At 41.6% G+C, this 22,388-nt stretch overlaps 3 protein-coding genes across 3 annotated transcripts; all 3 read right to left on the reverse strand.

The window, feature by feature from the left end:
- Positions 1-3,359: 3,359 nt before the first annotated feature.
- LOC139390848 (protocadherin beta-16-like) lies at positions 3,360-5,792 on the reverse strand. Its single transcript, XM_071138242.1, has one exon. The coding sequence runs from the start codon at positions 5,790-5,792 to the stop codon at positions 3,360-3,362; it is 2,433 nt and encodes an 810-aa protein (XP_070994343.1).
- Positions 5,793-6,931: 1,139 nt separating this feature from the next.
- LOC139390849 (protocadherin beta-16-like) lies at positions 6,932-9,355 on the reverse strand. Its single transcript, XM_071138244.1, has one exon. It carries the CDS (start codon positions 9,353-9,355, stop codon positions 6,932-6,934), a length of 2,424 nt encoding a protein of 807 aa, XP_070994345.1.
- Positions 9,356-9,606: 251 nt separating this feature from the next.
- On the reverse strand, positions 9,607-14,983 carry LOC139390850 (protocadherin gamma-A11-like). Its single transcript, XM_071138245.1, has 3 exons — positions 14,972-14,983; positions 10,376-12,733; positions 9,607-9,678 (listed from the first exon to the last, which is right to left on the reverse strand). Exons 1-3 carry the CDS (start codon positions 14,981-14,983, stop codon positions 9,607-9,609), a joined length of 2,442 nt encoding a protein of 813 aa, XP_070994346.1.
- Between the last annotated feature and the right edge of the window lie 7,405 nt (positions 14,984-22,388).

Raw genomic sequence — 22,388 nt, forward strand, 5'->3', positions numbered from 1 at the left:
TGCGTAACGCGGTGGATAATACGGAATAACCGGGAGATTGGAATGATAGAGGACGCGAGATTGTCTCCATCTGTATATTTTCACTGATATAATAACCACTAAACATGTGATGAACAGAAATGAGACTACAGCCAAAGCCAAGACTAAGTAAAAAGTCAGGTTGTCATTGTACTCCTTGTCGTGAGTAAAGTCAGTGAACTCCGAGAGCACTTCAGGGAAGCTGTCTGCCACTGCCACGTTAACATTGACTGTAGCTGAACGAGAGGGCTGCCCGTTATCCTCCACTACAACAGTGAGCCTTTGTTTCACAGCATCTTTATCATTGACTTGGCGAATAGTTCTTATTTCTCCATTCTGTAAGCCCACTTCAAACAGCGCCTTGTCTGTCGCTTTCTGCAGTTTATACGAGAGCCAGGCATTCTGTCCAGAGTCCACATCAACAGCCACCACTTTAGTGACAAGATATCCCACATCTGCTGAACGAGGCACCATTTCAGCCACCAGAGAGCTGCTAGTCTGGACTGGGTACAGAACCTGAGGCGCGTTGTCGTTCTGGTCCTGGACTAATATTCTAACAGCGACCACTGAACTGAGAGGTGGAGACCCTCCATCACGGGCAGTGACGTTGAATTGAAACGACTTGATTTGTTCATAATCGAATGACCTAACAGCATGGATGGCGCCATTTTCTGAATTTACTGAGACAACAGAGGAAGCAGTCACCCCGTTAACTTGTTTATCATCGAGAAAGTAGGAGACGCGGGCATTTTGACCCCAGTCAGCATCACTCGCTCTCACTGAGAATATAGAAAACCCTGGCGAATTGTTTTCCTGAATAGACTTACTATATACAGGTTGATCAAACTTGGGTGGGTTATCATTCACATCTGATACTTTAACAGTTATGTTCTTATTGCTGGAGAGAGGCGGAGTCCCTTCATCTGAAACTGTAATGGTGACGTTGTACTCAGACACGGTTTCTCTATCCAATGTGCTATCAGTGACTATTGTATAATAATCCGTTAACGATGACTCTATTTTGAACGGAAAATCTGCGTTAATATAGCACTGGACAACACCGTTAATTTCAGAGTCTGCATCTTCGACATTAATTACAGCTACAGTGGTTCCAGGGGGAGAGTCCTCAGGAATCGAGTTTGAAAATGACATAAGCTGTATTGTTGGAACGTTGTCATTTTCATCAGTAATTTGAATAACAACCTTGCAGGTATCAGAGAGGCTACCACTATCTTTTGCCAAAACATTTAATTGATAATATTTTGTCTTTTCAAAATCCAGTCTTCCTACCACTTTAATCTCTCCAGTTTCCACGTTGAGCTCGAACAGCTCCTTCGCCTCTTTAGCAACATGAGCGATGGAGAAAGTGACATCTCCATTCACCCCTTGGTCTGCATCGTCTGCGCTAACGGTAGTTACAAACGTACCAACAGGGGAATTCTCATTCACATTAGCTTTGTAAACGGGCAGGCCACAAACTGGTGCGTTGTCATTCACATCCATGACAGTAATATCGATGCGGACAGTGCCAGATCTCTCAGGCTCCCCGCCATCAGTCGCAGTCAGCACCAGCGAAAGCGTCTCCTGTTTCTCCCTATCTAACGGGTTTTGCAGGATCATCTCGACGTATTTAACTCCATCTGGTTGGCTGTGTACCTCTAATTTAAAATGATCTGTCGGTTTTAGTGAATAATTCTGTATACCGTTGACCCCAACGTCAAGGTCGACGGCGCTCTCAATAGAAAATCGTGCCCCAGACACGGCAGATTCACTGATTTCCAATTTGATTTCATCCTTGGGAAAGGATGGTGTGTTATCGTTAATGTCACGAACCTCTACTGTAACTCGATATAACTGAATGGGGTTTTCTATGATAAGCTCAAAGCTGAAGCTACAAGGCGTAGTCTGTCCGCAGAGCTCCTCTCGGTCGATTCTCTCTTTAACAACGAGGAGCCCTTTGTCTCGGTTCAGATCTACATACTGTCGCGCTCCTTTTGTTATAATGCGAGCTTTACCGGACACTAGTCTCTTCACCTCCAATCCCAAATCTCTACCAATGTTTCCAACGATCGACCCCTCTGACTGCTCCTCTGGTATGGAATATCGTGCCTGCCCAGTTACAGAATCTAGGGCGCTCAGACAAAGAATGTAAAACAGTACTTGCCACCCGCCTCTGCGCCCTGTCGTACACCAATCACCCATTCCACCGAATAAAAACAGATTACCCGTATATTTACTGTTTTTGGTTGTATAATATCGATCATCTGCACATCCAGAAATGATTTAAAAAATAAATCAACTGTATTTCCCAGGGAAACGAAATAAAATAATCCGCGAGGACGTTAATACCAAGAGCTCTCCGTCCGTTTGAAAAGGTCTCTGTGTGCGTCGATCAGTAACAGAGAATATAGGATGGGCCACTGCGCCACCCAGAGAGATAAATAACCTGTAGAGACTATCATTGATCAACAGCGGCACTCAGAGTCCGAACACGGCAAGCGCACTATAGAAACGATGCTACAGTATCCAAATGTATTACACAAAACGTCAACCAATAATCAATGACGCACAGCGCAAGACAGCTAAGATGTTAATGCAAAACCGAGCATTGACAACTACAGCATTTACAATGTGCTTTAGGAAAAAAATAATTCACAATAGCTTCAAAATAGGATAATTAATTTTTATTTTTATAAACTAATCGAATATATTTTATTATTTGTCAGGCTACTATAAACATAAGCACCACCTAACAACAACGGTCTAAGGCTTCAACACCAGGGAAGTGGACAGCGACAGTGCGTATGTTGCACATGTAATCTTCCCAATTAATATGTGATCTTTCCTCTCAGGAACTAATCATCAGTGCAATAGTGTTTTACCTACAACCTAAACGTTTGAGAACTGTATACTGTTTAGCCTAATCATTTTAACGCATGAAGTAGGCCTAAAGCACATACAATTACACTCGTTCAGAAGTCAACAGTTAAAAGGAGGCAATGCATACACTGTAGTGAGCGGAACAGTCCTATGCTCGCTATCAAGACAAAACAGACGCTGTCCACATTGAGGTCGTGCTAAAAAAGCTGGACAACGCTACAACCGTTCTATCACTTAGCTTTTATACTCTGTTTGAAATTATTTTGCTGGAAATTCAACAGGCATACTACACAAATCAGAGCTGACCAAAACCCATGTTTGACTTCGTTACAAAAATATATATACATAACCTTTGATTTACCAAAAAGAAGAGAGATGATGAGAAAAGGAGCCTTGATTCTCCAGAAAAAAACTGCTGAAAAATCAACGTTTTTTTTTTAAACTGCAAGACAATGGCTTTGCTACAACAAACTCACCTCTAGTGGAGAGTCTGGTTCATCCAGGATGTTCTGTTCACTCTGCATCCGCTGCATCGTCCCTGTAGAACTGGGGTCCATTATCAGTACGTTCTGACTACAGGGTCTGACGAACTTACAGTCACTCTTTCTGGAATCAGTCGTCCTGCACACCTCGTAATTGTACACGTGCTGTAGAGTTCCTGTCCCCAAAGTGTCTGCGTAACGCGGTGGATAATACGGAATAATCGGGAGATTGGAATGATAGAGAACGCGAGACTGTCTCCATCTGTATATTTTCACTGATATAATAACCACTAAACATGTGATGAACAGAAATGAGACTACAGCCAAAGCCACGACTAAATAAAAAGTCAGGTTGTCATTGTACTCCTTGTCGTGCGTAAAGTCAGTGAACTCCGAGAGCACTTCAGGAAAGCTGTCCGCCACAGCCACGTTAACATTGACTGTAGCTGAACGAGAGGGCTGCCCGTTGTCCTCCACTACAACAGTAAGCCTTTGTTTCACAGCATCTTTATCAGTGACTTGGCGTATAGTTCTTATTTCTCCATTCTGTAAGCCCACTTCAAACAGCGCCCTGTCTGTCGCTTTCTGCAGTTTATACGAGAGCCAGGCATTCTGTCCAGAGTCCACATCAACAGCCACCACTTTAGTGACAAGATAGCCCACTTCTGCTGAACGAGGCACCAATTCAGCCACCAGAGAGCTGCTAGTCTGGACTGGATACAGAACCTGAGGCGCGTTGTCGTTCTGGTCCTGGACTAATATTCTAACAGCGACCACTGAACTGAGAGGTGGAGACCCTCCATCACGGGCAGTGACGTTGAATTGAAACGACTTGATTTGTTCATAATCGAATGACCTAACAGCATGGATGGCGCCATTTTCTGAATTTACTGAGACAACAGAGGAAGCAGTCACCCCGTTAACTTGTTTATCATCGAGAAAGTAGGAGACGCGGGCATTTTGACCCCAGTCAGCATCACTCGCTCTCACTGAGAATATAGAAAACCCTGGCGAATTGTTTTCCTGAATAGACTTACTATATACAGGTTGATCAAACTTGGGTGGGTTATCATTCACATCTGATACTTTAACAGTTATGTTCTTATTGCTGGAGAGAGGCGGAGTCCCTTCATCTGAAACTGTAATGGTGACGTTGTACTCAGACACGGTTTCTCTGTCCAATGTGCTATCAGTGACTATTGTATAATAATCGGTTAACGATGACTCTATTTTGAACGGAATATCTGCGTTAATATAGCAAAGAACGACACCGTTGCCGTCTGAGTCTGCGTCTTCAACATTAATAACAGCTACAGTGGTACCAGGGGGAGAGTCCTCGGGAATCGAGTTAGAATGTGACATGAGTTGTATTGTGGGGACATTATCGTTCTCATCAATAATTTGAATGACAACTTTACACGTATCAGTAAACCCTCCTTGGTCCCTCGCTTTCACGTTTAATTGATAGTTTTTTGTCTTTTCAAAATCCAGGTTTCCTACCAATTTGATTTCCCCTGTATTCACATTAAGCTCAAACAGCTCCTTCGCCTCTTTAGCAACATGAGCGATGGAGAAAGTGACCTCTCCATTCACCCCTTGGTCTGCATCGTCTGCGCTAACGGTGGTTATCAAAGTCCCTTTTGGGGAGCTCTCCTTAACGTCTGTTTTATAAACGGGTTGACCACATACTGGCGCATTATCATTGGCATCCAGCACGGTAATAAGGATGCGGACAGTTCCAGTCCTCTGAGGCTCGCCTCCGTCAGTAGCAATAAGCATCAGAGACAGAGTCTCATGTTCCTCTCTGTCTAGGGGGGTTTGCAAAACCATCTCAATGTATTTACCACCATCGGCTTGGCTGTGTACCTCTAATTTGAAATTATCTGTCGGTCTTAGAGAATAATTCTGTATACTGTTAACTCCAACGTCAGAGTCAACGGCGCTCTCCAGAGAAAAGCGCGCCCCGGAGACGGCATTTTCGCTGATTTCCAAATGTATTTCATCCTTTGGAAAGGACGGGGTGTTATCGTTAATGTCACGAACCTCTACTGTAACTCGATATAACTGAATGGGGTTTTCTATGATAAGCTCAAAGCTGAAGCTACAAGGCGTAGTCTGTCCGCAGAGCTCCTCTCGGTCGATTCTCTCTTTAACAACGAGGAGCCCTTTGTCTCGGTTCAGATCTACATACTGTCGCGCTCCTTTTGTTATAATGCGAGCTTTACCGGACACTAGTCTCTTCACCTCCAAACCCAAATCTCTACCAATGTTTCCAACGATCGACCCCTCTGACTGCTCCTCTGGTATGGAATATCGTGCCTGCCCAGTTACAGAATCTAGGGCGCTCAGACAAAGAATGTAAAACAGTACTTGCCACCCGCCTCTGCGCCCTGTCGTACACCAATCACCCATTCCACCGAATAAAAACAGATTACCCGTATATTTACTGTTTTTGGTTGTATAATATCGATCATCAGCACATCCAAAAATGATTTAAAAAATAAATCAACTGTATTTCCCAGGGAAACGAAATAAAATAATCCGCGAGGACGTTAATACCAAGAGCTCTCCGTCCGTTTGAAAAGGTCTCAGTGTGCGTCGATCAGTAACAGAGAATATAGGATGGGCCACTGCGCCACCCAGAGAGATAAATAACCTGTAGAGACTATCATTGATCAACAGCGGCACTCAGAGTCCGAACACGGCAAACGCACTATAGAAACGATGCTACAGTATCCAAATGTATTACACAAAACGTCAACCAATAATCAATGACGCACAGCGCAAGACAGCTAAGATGTTAATGCAAAACCGAGCATTGACAACTACAGCATTTACAATGTGCTTTAGGAAAAAAATAATTCACAATAGCTTCAAAATAGGATAATTAATTTTTATTTTTATAAACTAATCGAATATATTTTATTATTTGTCAGGCTACTATAAACATAAGCACCACCTAACAACAACGGTCTAAGGCTTCAACACCAGGGAAGTGGACAGCGACAGTGCGTATGTTGTACATGTAATCTTCCCAATTAATATGTGATCTTTCCTCTCAGGAACTAATCATCAATGCAATAGTGTTTTACCTACAACCTAAACGTTTGAGAACTGTATACTGTTTAGCCTAATCATTTTAATGCATGAAGTAGACCTAAATCACATACAATTACACTCGTTCAGAAGTCAACAGTTAAAAGGAGGCAATGCATACACTGCAGTGAGCGGAACAGTCCTATGCTCGCTATCAAGACAAAACAGACGCTGTCCACATTGAGGTCGTGCTAAAAAAGCTGGACAACGCTACAACCGTTCTATCACTTAGCTTTTATACTCTGTTTGAAATTATTTTGCTGGAAATTCAACAGGCATACTACACAAATCAGAGCTGACCAAAACCCATGTTTGACTTCGTTACAAAAATATATATACATAACCTTTGATTTACCAAAAAGAAGAGAGATGATGAGAAAAGGAGCCTTGATTCTCCAGAAAAAAACTGCTGAAAAAAGAACGTTTTTTTTTTAAACTGCAAGACAATGGCTTTGCTACAACAAACTCACCTTTAGTGGAGAGTCTGGTTCATCCAGGATGTTCTGTTCACTCTGCATCCGCTGCATCGTCCCTGTAGAACTGGGGTCCATTATCAGTACGTTCTGACTACAGGGTCTGACGAACTTACAGTCACTCTTTCTGGAATCAGTCGTCCTGCACACCTCGTAATTGTACACGTGCTGTAGAGTTCCTGTCCCCAAAGTGTCTGCGTAACGCGGTGGATAATACGGAATAACCGGGAGATTGGAATGATAGAGAACGCGAGATTGTCTCCATCTGTATATTTTCACTGATATAATAACCACTAAACATGTGATGAACAGAAATGAGACTACAGCCAAAGCCACGACTAAATAAAAAGTCAGGTTGTCATTGTACTCCTTGTCGTGCGTAAAGGCAGTGAACTCCGAGAGCACTTCAGGAAAGCTGTCCGCCACAGCCACGTTAACATTGACTGTAGCTGAACGAGAGGGCTGCCCGTTGTCCTCCACTACAACAGTGAGCCTTTGTTTCACAGCATCTTTATCAGTGACTTTGCGTATATTTCTTATTTCTCCATTCTGTAAGCCCACTTCAAACAGCGCCCTGTCTGTCGCTTTCTGCAGTTTATACGAGAGCCAGGCATTCTGTCCAGAGTCCACATCAACAGCCACCACTTTAGTGACAAGATAGCCCACTTCTGCTGAACGAGGCACCAATTCAGACACCAGAGAGCTGCTAGTCTGGACTGGGTACAGAACCTGAGGCGCGTTGTCGTTCTGGTCCTGGACTAATATTCTAACAGCGACCACTGAACTGAGAGGTGGAGACCCTCCATCACGGGCAGTGACGTTGAATTGAAACGACTTGATTTGTTCATAATCGAATGACCTAACAGCATGGATGGCACCATTTTCTGAATTTACTGAGACAACAGAGGAAGCAGTCACCCCGTTAACTTGTTTATCATCGAGAAAGTAGGAGACGCGGGCATTTTGACCCCAGTCAGCATCACTCGCTCTCACTGAGAATATAGAAAACCCTGGCGAATTGTTTTCCTGAATAGACTTACTATATACAGGTTGATCAAACTTGGGTGGGTTATCATTCACATCTGATACTTTAACAGTTATGTTCTTATTGCTGGAGAGAGGCGGAGTCCCTTCATCTGAAACTGTAATGGTGACGTTGTACTCAGACACGGTTTCTCTATCCAATGTGCTATCAGTGACTATTGTATAATAATCCGTTAACGATGACTCTATTTTGAACGGAATATATGCGTTAATATAGCAAAGAACGACACCGTTGCCGTCTGAGTCTGCGTCTTCAACATTAATAACAGCTACAGTGGTACCAGGGGGAGAGTCCTCGGGAATCGAGTTAGTATGTGACATGAGTTGTATTGTGGGGACATTATCGTTCTCATCAATAATTTGAATGACAACTTTACACGTATCAGTAAACCCTCCGTGGTCGCTCGCCTGAACATTTAACTGATAATTTCTAGATTTTTCAAAATCAAGTTTTCCGACCACTTTAATCTCTCCAGTTTCCACGTTGAGCTCGAACAGCTCCTTCGCCTCTTTAGCAACATGAGCGATGGAGAAAGTGACCTCTCCATTCACCCCTTGGTCTGCATCGTCTGCGCTAACGGTGGTTATCAAAGTCCCTTTTGGGGAGCTCTCCTTAACGTCTGTTTTATAAACGGGTTGACCACATACTGGCGCATTATCATTGGCATCCAGCACGGTAATATGGATGCGGACAGTTCCAGTCCTCTGAGGCTCGCCTCCGTCAGTAGCAATAAGCATCAGAGACAGAGTCTCATGTTCCTCTCTGTCTAGGGGGGTTTGCAAAACCATCTCAATGTATTTACCACCATCGGCTTGGCTGTGTACCTCTAATTTGAAGTTATCTGTCGGTTTTAGAGAATAATTCTGTATACTGTTAACACCAACGTCAGGGTCAACGGCGCTCTCCAGAGAAAAGCGCGCCCCAGACACGGCAGATTCACTGATTTTGAAATGTATTTCATCCTTTGGAAAGGACGGGGTGTTATCGTTAATGTCACGAACCTCTACTGTAACTCGATATAACTGAATGGGGTTTTCTATGATAAGCTCAAAGCTGAAGCTACAAGGCGTAGTCTGTCCGCAGAGCTCCTCTCGGTCGATTCTCTCTTTAACAACGAGGAGCCCTTTGTCTCGGTTCAGATCTACATACTGTCGTGCTCCTTTTGTTATAATGCGAGCTTTACCTGACACTAGTCTCTTCACCTCCAAACCCAAATCTCTACCAATGTTTCCAACGATCGACCCCTCTGACTGCTCCTCTGGTATGGAATATCGTGCCTGCCCAGCTACAGAATCTAGACAAAGAAAGAAAAACAGTACTTGCCACCGGCCTCTGCGGTCAGTCGACCTCCAGTTACCCATTCCACTGAATAAAATCAGATCACCCCAATATTTCCTTATTTTGATTATATAATATCGATCATCAGTACATCCACGCAAAAATAGACAAAAGCAACAATATTTCCCAGAGAAATAAATGAAAATAATCCGTGAGGACGTTTATACGAAGAGTTCTGTGTGCGTCGATCAGTAAGAGCGAATATAGGATGGGCTACTGCGCCACCCAGAGACAGAATTTACGTGTAGAGGCCGTCACCGATCAACAGCGGCACTCAGAGTCCAAACACCGCAAACGCTCTGCAGAAACTACACAATCCACGTTTCACATGCACCAAAACGTCAACCTGCATTCAATAACGCAAGGTACGATGTCATAGAAAAAAACAAGCATTGAAAACTTAAGTATTTATTGTGCTTCGGGAAGAAAACAAATGTATATAGACAACTACACAGGAAGACCGAAATAAGGAAATGTATAACTATAACTAACACCGAAGAGCAACGTCTGAGGGTTCAGCACCAGGACCGTGGATAGAGACAGATCGCTTGAGTGTTATGGAAATACAGTGCGTATATTTCCACATGCCATTTCCCACATACATTTGTGCTCTTTCCATTCTCTGTCTAGTCATTGTGTTTTACCAACTACCCAAAAGCTTGAAAAAGCTGTATGCTGTTCAGCCTAAGGATTTTTTCACAGGTCTACTTCACAGATAAATAACACTTGTTCAGCAGCCAGTGATTGAAAATAGGAAATGCATGCAAGGTATGAGTGAGCGGAGGTCCTATACTGACGAAATATGTGCTGTCCACACATTTTGTATTTCTGAAATAGCCTGACAACGTCACGTTGTATCAATTAGCTGACCTACAACTATTGTTTTTGTTGCTAAAAAATGTACAATATTTCATACACCAAAAAAAAAAAAAAAAAAGAGAGATGCTGAGAAAAACGAGCACCGAAGCTCCGGAAAAAATATTTGTCAATTAGTAAAAAATAAAAATAAAATGGCAACAATTAATTTGCTTCAATAAACTCACCTCTCGTGGAGAGTCTGGTTCATCCAGGATGTTCTGTTCACTCTGCATCCGCTGCATCGTCCCTGTAGAACTGGGGTCCATTATCAGTACGTTCTGACTACAGGGTCTGACGAACTTACAGTCACTCTTTCTGGAGTCAGTCGTCCTGCACACCTCGTAATTGTACACGTGCTGTAGAGTTCCTGTCCCCAAAGTGTCTGCGTAACGCGGTGGATAATACGGAATAACCGGGAGACTGGAATGATAGAGGACGCGAGACTGTCTCCATCTGTATATTTTCACTGATATAATAACCAATAAACAAGTGATGAACAGAAATGAAACTACAGCTAAAGCCAAGACTAAGTAAAAAGTCAGGTTGTCATTGTACTCCTTGTCGTGCGTAAAGTCAGTGAACTCCGAGAGCACTTCAGGGAAGCTGTCCGCCACCGCCACGTTAACATTGACTGTAGCTGAACGAGAGGGCTGCCCGTTATCCTCCACTACAACAGTGAGCCTTTGTTTCACAGCATCTTTATCATTGACTTGGCGTATAGTTCTTATTTCTCCATTCTGTAAGCCCACTTCAAACAGCGCCCTGTCTGTCGCTTTCTGCAGTTTATACGAGAGCCAGGCATTCTGTCCAGAGTCCACATCAACAGCCACCACTTTAGTGACAAGATATCCCACATCTGCTGAACGAGGCACCATTTCAGCCACCAGAGAGCTGCTAGTCTGTACTGGGTACAGAACCTGAGGCGCGTTGTCGTTCTGATCTTTAACATATATCAGAACAGTTGTATTACTGCTAAGCGGTGGCGAGCCTCCGTCTTGAGCTTTGACGTGTATTTTGAACTCCTTAACCTGTTCATAATCCAGTGAGCGCACAGAATGAATTACACCGTTCTCAGAGTTAATTGAGAAATAGGTGGAGACTGGGTTTCCGTTTAGCTCACTGTCAATTAGATAGTAAGATATAAGTGCGTTTTGACCCCTATCTGGATCCGTCGCTTGAATAGCAACCACTGAAACGCGGGGAGAATTGTTTTCCATAACGTACGTGCTATACACATTTTTACTAAAAGCTGGTGCGTTGTCATTAACATCAGTGATGTCTAAAACGACAGTGTTCATGCTTGATAACGGAGGTAAACCTTCATCGGTGGCAATGAGGGTAATGTTGTAGCTAGAAACTTTCTCCCGGTCTAAGCCCTTCTCAGTTACCAATGTGTAGTAGTTTCTAAGAGACGTCTTTATCTTAAAAGGGAGATTTTCGTTGATGTTTAAACGCACCTGTCCGTTTTTACCAGAGTCTACATCCTGGACACTTATCAATGCCACAACTGTACCAGGGATAGCATCTTCTGCGATTTTACCCGAAAACGATGTCATGGTTATGATCGGAGTGTTGTCATTGACGTCTAGGATATCAATAATTAATTTACTCACACTTGTCAGACCCCATGGGTCTTTAGCTTGAATGTGTATCTCGTAATTCTGAACAGTTTCGTAATCTATGGCACCAGTTACTTTTATCTCCCCGGTATAGGGGTCTATATTGAACAAGGGCGGGGTACCCTCATCCATATGTGTGAAGGAATACGTCACATTTCCGTTATACCCTTGATCTGCATCGATGGCACTTACTTTTGCTACAGCTGTGCCTCCCAGCGAGTGTTCTATAACAGTGGCTTTGTACAAAGCCTCATAAAATATAGGTGCATTGTCGTTTGCGTCTAGAACAGTAATATCTATCTTAACGGTTCCAGTTCTCTGTGGGTCCCCACCATCGACTGCAGTTAGTATCAGGGAGTGTTCGCTCTGTTTTTCACGGTCAAGTCCAGACTGCAACACCATCTCTGCGTATTTACTGCCGTCGGCTCGACTATGCTGTTTGATAACAAAATGATCAGTTGGTTTTAGAGAATAGCTGTGAAGGGAGTTGATACCTACGTCAGGGTCCGCGGCACTGTCTAGCAAGAACACGGTCCCTATAGGTGCAGATTCACTGATTTCTAAATTAAGTTCTTTCTTCGAAAACGCTGGGGCATGGTCGTTTATGTCTTGAATTTCGATAGTAATCGAAAATAATTCAAGCGGATTTTCTAAGACAATCTCTAGACTGAAACTACACGGAGATTTCTGACCGCACAGTTTCTCCCTGTCAATCTTTTCTTTCACAACCAAATGTCCTTTGTTCGGATCCAGCTCTACATATTGGTTATTACCGTCTATAACTAACTGCGCCCGACCTGAAATAAGTCTCTTTATGTCCAAACCAAGGTCTTTCGCCACATCTCCTACAAACAAGCCCTTTCTCATCTCCTCTGGTATAGAATATCGAATCTGTCCATTCACCGCACTCAGTACGCAGACAAGCTAAATGGAGACTCGCACTTGCCATCTCAAACCCCAGCCTGCGCTCTTCAAAGCCTCTCCTGCGCCCGTTCTCCCAAAAATATCCATAACGTTACCCAAAACTGGCAAATATGATGCAATCCAAAAGTCATATGCAACAAAAATGCCAACGTTTGAGATATATTTGTCTCAATAAGATATTGTTGCTTTTACTCCGTTAAAATGCCTTCGATGGCGTTGTGCGCAATGATCCTCGCTTGGTCTTGTCACTGACGTATGTTACTTTGTAACAGCAGTTATATGCGTCTGAGCTGAGATAGGTCTCTTGGACAACAGCACCACTCAGAGTGAGTGTGCAAAACGACAGACGTACGAGATACCAGACTCGGTCTCAGGGATGGCTAACTCCGGAGATTCAGTGAGTGACCGTTTTGGCCACCCGAAGTTTTTTGTAATGTTAAAGTAGTTTAATGATTTTATTTTTGGGTCAAAGAAGACTGTAAAATCACAGCGAAAAAAAAGTTGAACTTAGGAAATCTGTTCCCAAGTAAACCCATGAATTAAACAAATAGACACAAGCTATGTGGTCGTGTCTCAATGTAATCAAGGTATGAAATTATTGTTATTTTCAAACACAATCTCTTTTTGGGCTTAGTTCTGGTCAATTTGAAGTATACAAATTATTATATTCCGGACCCCGACTATTAACTCTGACAAAAATGGAAGTGTATTGATGTCAATTCAGGGCTCATCTGTGAAAGAGACCATGGTCTCAGTTTGACTCCCTGTTAAATTAAAGGCAAAATTATTAATATTTTTTAAACGTCACAGGCCTATGAACCCTCTATTTAAATCTTTGGCCAATGCTGTTTCATACATCATGAAACAGAAGTGTCTGGTGTAGGGAGCCACATCTTAGGGTTTTAAACATCAGGGTTGTGTGAAAGGATAGAAAGGTGCACACAGCACTGTCTAATGGGACTCTAATGGGATCTGTCAGATCATTTTCTGTTTCCTGTTTTTTTAATAAAATGGACTTGTTAGTAAAACAGCATGCTTATGAATTGTGTTGTCAAGTGGGTCAGAGATTCCATGTGAGTGTGCCCATGACATGGTAAACGCTGGTTTGATACTAAACAACCACCACTGGAGGGCAATAAGCAACCATAGTATAGACTACTGATGTCTATTACACTCACAGTGTATTTAGGAACAGAGAAAACCCAGCAAAACACAGGTTCCCTTCTAACATAGCAAAGTCATCGTGCAGACAGTTTCTGAACACTGCATTACAAAATTACAGTGAGCACACACAACCCACTCTATCCATCTCCCTCCCTCCCTCCCTCCCTCCCTCCCTCCCTCCCTCCCTCCCTCCCTCCCTCCCTCCCTCCCTCCCTCCCTACCTCCCTCCCTCCCTCCCTCCCTCCCTCCTTCCCTCCCTCCCTCAACACAAATCTGTTATATAATTTTATTTTATTTTATTAGGATCTCAGTCCTCATTTGGACTCATCTTCCAAGAGTCCTTAAACATTAAAATACAATTTATAATAAGAGCACAATTTCACATATGACACACTATTACAAACAGACATAATATACTAACATATTGACCAGATAAATAACAGTCTAAAAATAGATATTGATTCTTCATCTAGTATAGTCCAGCACAACATTCCTATCTATTATATTTAAATGGTTTTAAAGTATTGTTTGAATTTATATATTGAAAGGTTTCTGGTTTGCTCAGATAAATTATTAAATTGTTTTATTGCCTTACATCTAAATTTGATTTTGCCTCTCTCTTTTCTGTCTGGATAACACATAATAAAACAGACTTGAAACAAGAAAAGCCTGTTAATTTTATTTCACCTTAATTGTGAAAACAGTTTGTTTATTGATTTTTACGTTACGTTACGTTATTTCACCTTAATTGTGAAAACAGTTTGTTTATTTATTTTTACGTTACGTTATTTCACCTTAATTGTGAAAACAGTTTGTTTATTGATTTTTACGTGGTCAATCTGTTCCTAGTATTCACTGAATGTCTGTCTCTTACCAACTGAATACTGTTGTGAATAAAGTTTGGCCGATTTAAATGGTGTATATTATGAAATAAGCATGTTTTTTTTTCAATTACCTTGTTGATTGATGACCAACCAAGAGCATTGCACATGACTACAACAGAATAACCATATCTCCACCTTAAAATAATCCTTGCTGCTTTGTTCTGTGAAATCTGCAGTCTCCTAATTTCACTTGCTGATGCATTTTCCCAGACCACAGAACAGTAGACCACCTGACTCCCAATTAATGCTTAGGTTAATTGCTTAAGAATCTTTCCTGGTAAATATTTAGCTATCCTTCTGATCATGCATGCAGTTGTGTATATATATATATATATATATATATATTTTTTTTTTACATAGATGAGTTATTTGAGATGACCATGATAAGTAGTTGTCTAGCTGCACTCCTAGTAGTTTGCTTTCTGACACTTCCTCAATTTGTACTCCCCCCATACTTAATTGTATCCCATGCTGTGTTGGCCTTTTCCTGGTCGAACAGACCAACAAAACTTAGATTTTCTTGGTGTTTAAAACAAGTTTGTTCCGGCAAATCCACTCCCTGATATTTTCCAAATCTACTTGTTGAGCTTGCTGTACCTGTTGAACTGATTGTCTTGCTGTATAAATTATAGTATCATCTGCAAATATAGTAGCTTGAGTTTCAGATGAGGCATAAGGAAGGTCATTGGTATATTTAAGTAAAGAAGTGGCCCAAGGCAGCTATCCTGTGGTATTCCACAGTTTAAAGCATAAGGGGAAGAAAATGAACCATTGATATAGGTGGACTGTTTCCTGTCAGTTAGATATGCTACCTCCTTGAAACCATAATGCGTTCATTTTGTCAAAATCATTTTATGATCCACCTAATCAAATAAGGCACTACAATCTAAAAAATAGTCCACCCACAAACCTGCCATTATCCATAGCATTGAGCCACTGGTCAGTCACGTCAACCAATGCAGTGGTAGTGGAATGGCTTTTACAATAAGCATGCTGATTGGCTGTAATCAGATCATTCTTTTCCATGTACTCCCATATTTGTCTACTCACAATACCCTCCAATATTTTACTGAGTGAAGGGAGTAGACTAATTGGTTAACTATTGGCAGGAGTAATGTTTTTTTTTGCTGTCTTTCGGGATAGGACACAGTTTACCACGCTTCCATACATTTGCAAATGTCCCCTTTTCTTGTGACTAATTAAATATGTATCTCAGTGGAACTACAATCTGGGGAGCAGCACAGCGAAGCAAAACATTGTCCATAAGACCATAACCTGTAGATTTACCATCAGGTAATGACTTCAATAGGTTTAACACCCCCTCCACTGTAGATGTACCATCAGGTAATGACTTCAATAGGTTTAACACCTCCTCCACTGTAGATGTACCATCAGGTAATGACTTCAATAGGTTTAACACCTCCTCCACTGTAGATGTACCATCAGGTAATGACTTCAATAGGTTTAACACCTCCTCCACTGTAGATGTACCATCAGGTAATGACTTCAACAGGTTTAACACCTCCTCCACTGTAGATGTACCATCAGGTAATGACTTCAATAGGTTTAACACCTCCTCCACTGACACAGTTTGTAGACTAAAATAACAGTTTTTTTTGCTCATGATATGATCATCAATCCATAGCTTGTTCGGAAGAATGAGTGTTTTCATTATCGCTCAGGAAATGAATTTTCTTTGTAAAAAATGCAGCAAAATGATCAATTTCTAGTTTAGATTTGGCTGCTAAGACTTTTGCCATATTTCTTTGAGAAAAAGCCTCATCCAGTTCAGCATCAATCCATGGAGATGGACGAGCCCCAACTGTGGGGCATGATGGTGTATTACCTCAGTGAGCAAATAAATTAAACATTTTGTAGTGTGATTTAAATCATCCTCTAGATAAATCAGCTCCCAGGGTACAGCAGCCAAATCATTTTGAAATAGCTTATGATTAAATGTTTTGAAATTTCTCTTGACCACAATCCTTGGCTGTTTCTTTGGAAACTTGGTGTTCATGGTAATGGCCACAATATTATGGTCTGTCCAGCCCACTGGCATTGATCTGGCTTTTAAGCATTGCAATGGTATATTACAGAAAATCAGATCAATTCACGTGTCTGAATGATGACCCAACTTAATTGAAGATCTAGTAGTATCATTAACCATTTGTTTCAATCCACAGTTCTCCACATATCTCATCAATTTAGATATATTTGAATTATTATGATCCTTCCAATTTACATTAAAATCACCCAAGATAAATACATCTCTGTTGCTATCTGTGGCCTTGTCAAACCCAGTACATAAGTCATCCAGATAGGACACCTTAGAGCTAGGAGGTCTATACACACATCCTACCAATATGGATGCCTGGTGAGGCAGATGTACTTGAGCCCATAGTGCCTCTATTTGACCTACATTATGGTCATCCCTCCTCTTAAAAGGTATATGATTCTGAATATACAGTGCTACACCCCCACCATTCCTATTCCAGTCCCTTCTAAGTACATTATATCCATGAATGTTCATTTGCCCATCATTTTTTCCCCATTTTTTTCTACTGTGTTATTGACTTGTTAATTGTTTACTCCATGTGTTGTCTGTTCACACTGCTATGCTTTATCTTGGCCAGGTCGCAGTTGTAAATGAGAACTTGTTCTCAACTAGCCTACCTGGTTAAATAAAGGTGAAATAAATCAATAAATAAATAAAAAATAAATAAATGTACAGATGCATCTAAATGCGTTTCGATCAAAGCTAAAATATGAATATTATTTATGTTGACCAAGTTAAAAACCTCATGTATTTTGTTAGCAAGGGTACATACATTAACCTGAGCTATATGCAACCCTTTCCTTGTCAAGTGGAGATCCATAGAGCATGTATTCATTATAGTGGAGATCCATAGAGCATGTATTCATTATAGTGGAGATCCATAGAGCATGTATTCATTATAGTGGAGATCCATAGAGCATGTATTCATTATAGTGGAGATCCATAGAGCATGTATTCATTATAGTGGAGATCAATAGAGCATGTATTCATTATAGTGGAGATCAATGGAGCATGTATTCATTATAGTGGAGATCCATAGAGCATGTATTCATTATAGTGGAGATCAATAGAGCATGTATTCATTATAGTGGAGATCAATGGAGCATGTATTCATTATAGTGGAGATCAATAGAGCATGTATTCATTATAGTGGAGATCAATAGAGCATGTATTCATTATAGGTGAAGATGTCATGATACACTACAACACAAACTCAAATTTGAACATTAAATTAAAATAGCCAGGGAGTTACTCTAGAGTCCTGATACAGTTGGATTAAAATAGCCAGGGAGTTACTCTAGAGTCCTGATACAGTTGGATTAAAATAGCCAGAGTTACTCTAGACTCCTGATACGGTTGGATTAAAATAGCCAGAGTTACTCTAGAGTCCTGATACAGTTGGATTAAAATAGCCAGAGTTACTCTAGAGCCCTGATACAGTTGGATTAAAATAGCCAGAGTTACTCTAGAGTCCTGATACAGTTGGATTAAAATAGCCAGAGTTACTCTAGACTCCTGATACGGTTGGATTAAAATAGCCAGAGTTACTCTAGAGTCCTGATACAGTTGGATTAAAATAGCCAGGGAGTTACTCTAGAGTCCTGATACAGTTGGATTAAAATAGCCAGAGTTACTCTAGAGCCCTGATACAGTTGCCCGTCGATATAAAGTTTATCCAAAACCACGGAGACTCGTTGATTCAGGCAACGCTTTTTCTTCATGATGGGATACAGTGTTTTTCTCCTGTCATTGATCTCGGTGGGGAAGTGATCATTCATTCCAAAATCAGTGTTTCTGAGTTCTCTGTCCCTGCTCTTCGTCATTTCCTTTTGCTTAAATTGATCAAAACATGCAATAATAGCCTGTGGCCTATTTCCAGAGGCCTTACCTATTCTATGGACTCTGGAGAAAGTGGCATTACACACAACATCAGTGGGCAGGTTTAGTTGAGTTGACATAAAGTCTCGGACTGTGTCCTCACAGCCTCTGCTGTTGTCATTCTCCTGTATCCCTGAACATATTAGATGGTTCCGCATTGATGGACACTGTACATCAAGCAAGGTTTCTTAAATGGTTTGTTCTCCCTTTGCACCACCTCCACCTTTCCATGAATAGAGTCTACAGTACCTTTCAGCGCCGTGTTCTCTTTCCTTAGATCATCATTATGACATTGTCTGAATTCTAGACGGGCACATAATGCATTGATGTCCTCTCGTAATATATCCAATACATCAAGTTTGGCAAGCCTTTCATTGATGGATTTTAACAAGTCAACATCCATATCAGTAAACCTCTCCCCACTCGCCGCCCTCTTGCTTGGGGATGGTTTGGTTCCATCGTTGATACCTATTGGCCAACCTGGTTTTGGTTTGGTTTGTTGATTTGGTTGGTTGTCCTTAACAATGCTTGAATCCTCTGAAACCAGCGACATGTTTCTTTGAGTTTGTAAGTATCTCTCGTCAATGAATCGATCAAGCTCATCAATGGATTCTGAATCATCCAGCGTGTTTGCAAGCAGAGTAAAACAAAAATAACAAAACAACAGATGTCTATTTCCAGACCTGTACAGGCCGTCGGTAGATACACGCAATAAAAAAATGATTATGTACTCACTCGCGGTTGGAGGAAGTGCTAGTGTTAAAGACAATAAGAGAAACAGTTGTTTGGTTGAGTTGTAGGCAGGAGTTGTTTGTCCTGCTCACACGCCAGATGACTGTAGACAGACAGGAGAGCTTGGTTTGGGTGTACTCAGGAGTGGGGTTGATTTGAGCATTCTGACCTTACAACTGCAGTCAAGCACCCAAGCTAATGATGCACATGTACAACTACAGTGTATAGCAAAATATTGCCACGTTTGAAATCCATAACACACAAAAATGTGCCAATGTAGTGTACACATCACACACACACACATAGTCACAGAGACTGATATGTGTGGTCCAGAAACCATTCCTACACAGGTAGGCCATCTGGCTGGAACAGATGGCCTAACATTCACATGTTACGTAGGCACAAACCACAAGTTACGTAGGCACAAACCACATGTTACGTAGGCACAAACCACATGTTTCGGTTGGTGGCCCCAAATCAGGAGGCAGTGGTATAAATATTAATGCCAGATGAAAGTAGGTCTAGAAGTGCATTGCACACACTGAAATTATAACACTGTTTTAAGACCACCACAGGGGCTGTTAATTGGAACTTCACTTTCTTTGATTTGTAATACAAAGCTACTTTCAAAAGATAGAGTTTGCATTGATGCATACTTTTCTTTGGAGATTTACAAAGCAAGATACAAAATAGTTGCTGTTTGGAAGGGGGAACAATGGAGAGAGAAAATTCATTGGGAAAGAGAGAAAGAGAGAGAAGGAAAGAGGGTGTGGGTAAGAAAGAGAGAGCAGGAAAGAGAGCGAGAGAGAGAGACAGAGAGAGAGAGAGAGAGACAGAGAGAGAGAGACATAGAGAGAGAGAGAGACAGAGAGAGAGAGAGAGACAGAGGAAGCGAGAGTGAGACAGAGACAGAGAGATAGATGGCCTTAAATTGTCCCAGTGACTCTGTCGATAGAGTATTGTCTACTTGTGAGTTTATGAGACACAGTAACTGACACCTACTCCCTTAGTTACTGTTGTTGTTCCTGATCCAGTGAAGATCATTGTGTGTGTGCTTTGCAAACAACATTTAGAAAAGTCAACGTTTCTTACCTGTTATCCATGTAGAGGAGGTCCATTCAGAGGGAGAGGGATGCCAGAGAGAAAGACAAAAAAAAGGGAAAAAAAACAGATTGTTAGGAAGACATTTCAATGCTTGTTTGATATGGTACACAAAAGTTGGACCTGATGAATTGCACAGCAGTTTCATGTGGAATAATTCAGGTAAATTCTGTCTCCATAACAGAGCATCTGTAGTGGTGAATTAGTGAGGAGGCAACAACAGAGTACTGATAAGTACTGAGCATTCCAACAATGCAGTGGGGGCTTTTTTTCAATTTGTCAGTACAGTGTGAGCACATTCGTCTACTCCTGATCAATGCAAAATATCAGGACTATTCAGACTAAACCAGAGCATGCAGGAAATCAAAAGTAAGTAAACAGATGACATTTGAAATGTACCACACAACTCAACACAATGCAAACACTTAGGCCCAGGAGTGTTTCCTGATCACATGACCTGAACAGGAAAAGATTGGGCACTAGTTAAATCCACGTAACACAATGTGTATCACATAGGCTGGGCAATGGCTACAGGACAGCAGAGCAGACATAATGCTGTTGATGATTCCTATGTTGCTTCCTCCTATGTCTGAAATGTGGAATATTACTGAGCCTGCAGCCATAACATGAGCACACATGGGTTCACATGGACATCTAACCAATAAGACAAGCTCTCCACTCCTCTCTGTGCTGAGGACTCGCACGCACACACACACTAACCACTGCATAACAGTTTAACCGCTGTACTGAGAATAGCCAGATCACCGGCTCTATCCAAGGCCTTCATGTGAACACATAGTCCAAGCACTGACGAGGATGCAGCAACACAGCAACACTGAACCTCTGACCTTTTCCTGTAACAACATTTTCCCTGATCTTACCTTTTCAATGACAGGTAATATGATAGGTAATGAGTTGTAACATAACCACTGTAGGCGCGACATAACCACTGTAGGCGCGACAAAACCACTGTAGGCGCGACATAACCACTGTAGGCGCGACATAGCCACTATAGGCTCGAAATAACCACTGTAGGTGCGACAACCACTGTAGGTGCGACATAACCATTGTAGGTTGTAGGTATGACATAACCACTGTAGGTGTGACATAATCACTGTAGGTTGTAGGTGTAACATAATCACTGTAGGTGTGACATAACCACTGAAGGTTGTAGGTGTAACATAATCACTGTAGGTTGTAGGTGTAACATAATCACTGTAGGTGTGACATAACCACTGAAGGTTGTAGGTGTAACATAATCACTGTAGGTTGTAGGTGTAACATAATCACTGTAGGTGTGACATAACCACTGAAGGTTGTAGGTGTAACATAATCACTGTAGGTTGTAGGTGTAACATAATCACTGTAGGTGTGACATAATCACTGTAGGTTGTAGGTGTAACATAATCACTGTAGGTGTGACATAATCACTGTAGGTTGTAGGTGTAACATAATCACTGTAGGTGTGACATAATCACTGTAGGTTGTAGGTGTGACATAACCACTGTAGGTTGTAGGTGTAACATAATCACTGTAGGTGTGACATAATCACTGTAGGTGTGACATAACCACTGAAGGTTGTAGGTGTAACATAATCACTGTAGGTTGTAGGTGTAACATAATCACTGTAGGTGTGACATAACCACTGTAGGTTGTAGGTGTGACATAACCACTGAAGGTTGTAGGTGTAACATAATCACTGTAGGTTGTAGGTGTAACATAATCACTGTAGGTGTGACATAACCACTGTAGGTTGTAGGTGTAACATAACCACTGTAGGTGTGACATAACCACTGTAGGTTGTAGGTGTGACATAATCACTGTAGGTGTGACATAACCA

This window comes from Oncorhynchus clarkii, chromosome 31, assembly GCF_045791955.1.
Source record: "Oncorhynchus clarkii lewisi isolate Uvic-CL-2024 chromosome 31, UVic_Ocla_1.0, whole genome shotgun sequence".
NCBI lineage: Eukaryota > Metazoa > Chordata > Actinopteri > Salmoniformes > Salmonidae > Oncorhynchus > Oncorhynchus clarkii.

Excerpts from the sequence above, each read along its gene's own strand:
- LOC139390848 (XM_071138242.1), bottom strand. The coding sequence starts at position 5,792 with ATGGGTGATTGGTGTACGACAGGGCGCAGAGGCGGGTGGCAAGTACTG.
- LOC139390849 (XM_071138244.1), bottom strand. The coding sequence starts at position 9,355 with ATGGGTAACTGGAGGTCGACTGACCGCAGAGGCCGGTGGCAAGTACTG.
- LOC139390850 (XM_071138245.1), bottom strand. Across the intron at positions 9,679-10,375 it reads AACCAGACTCTCCACGAGAG|GTTGACGTTTTGGTGCATGT; the intron begins GTGAGTTTATTG and ends TATTGAATGCAG.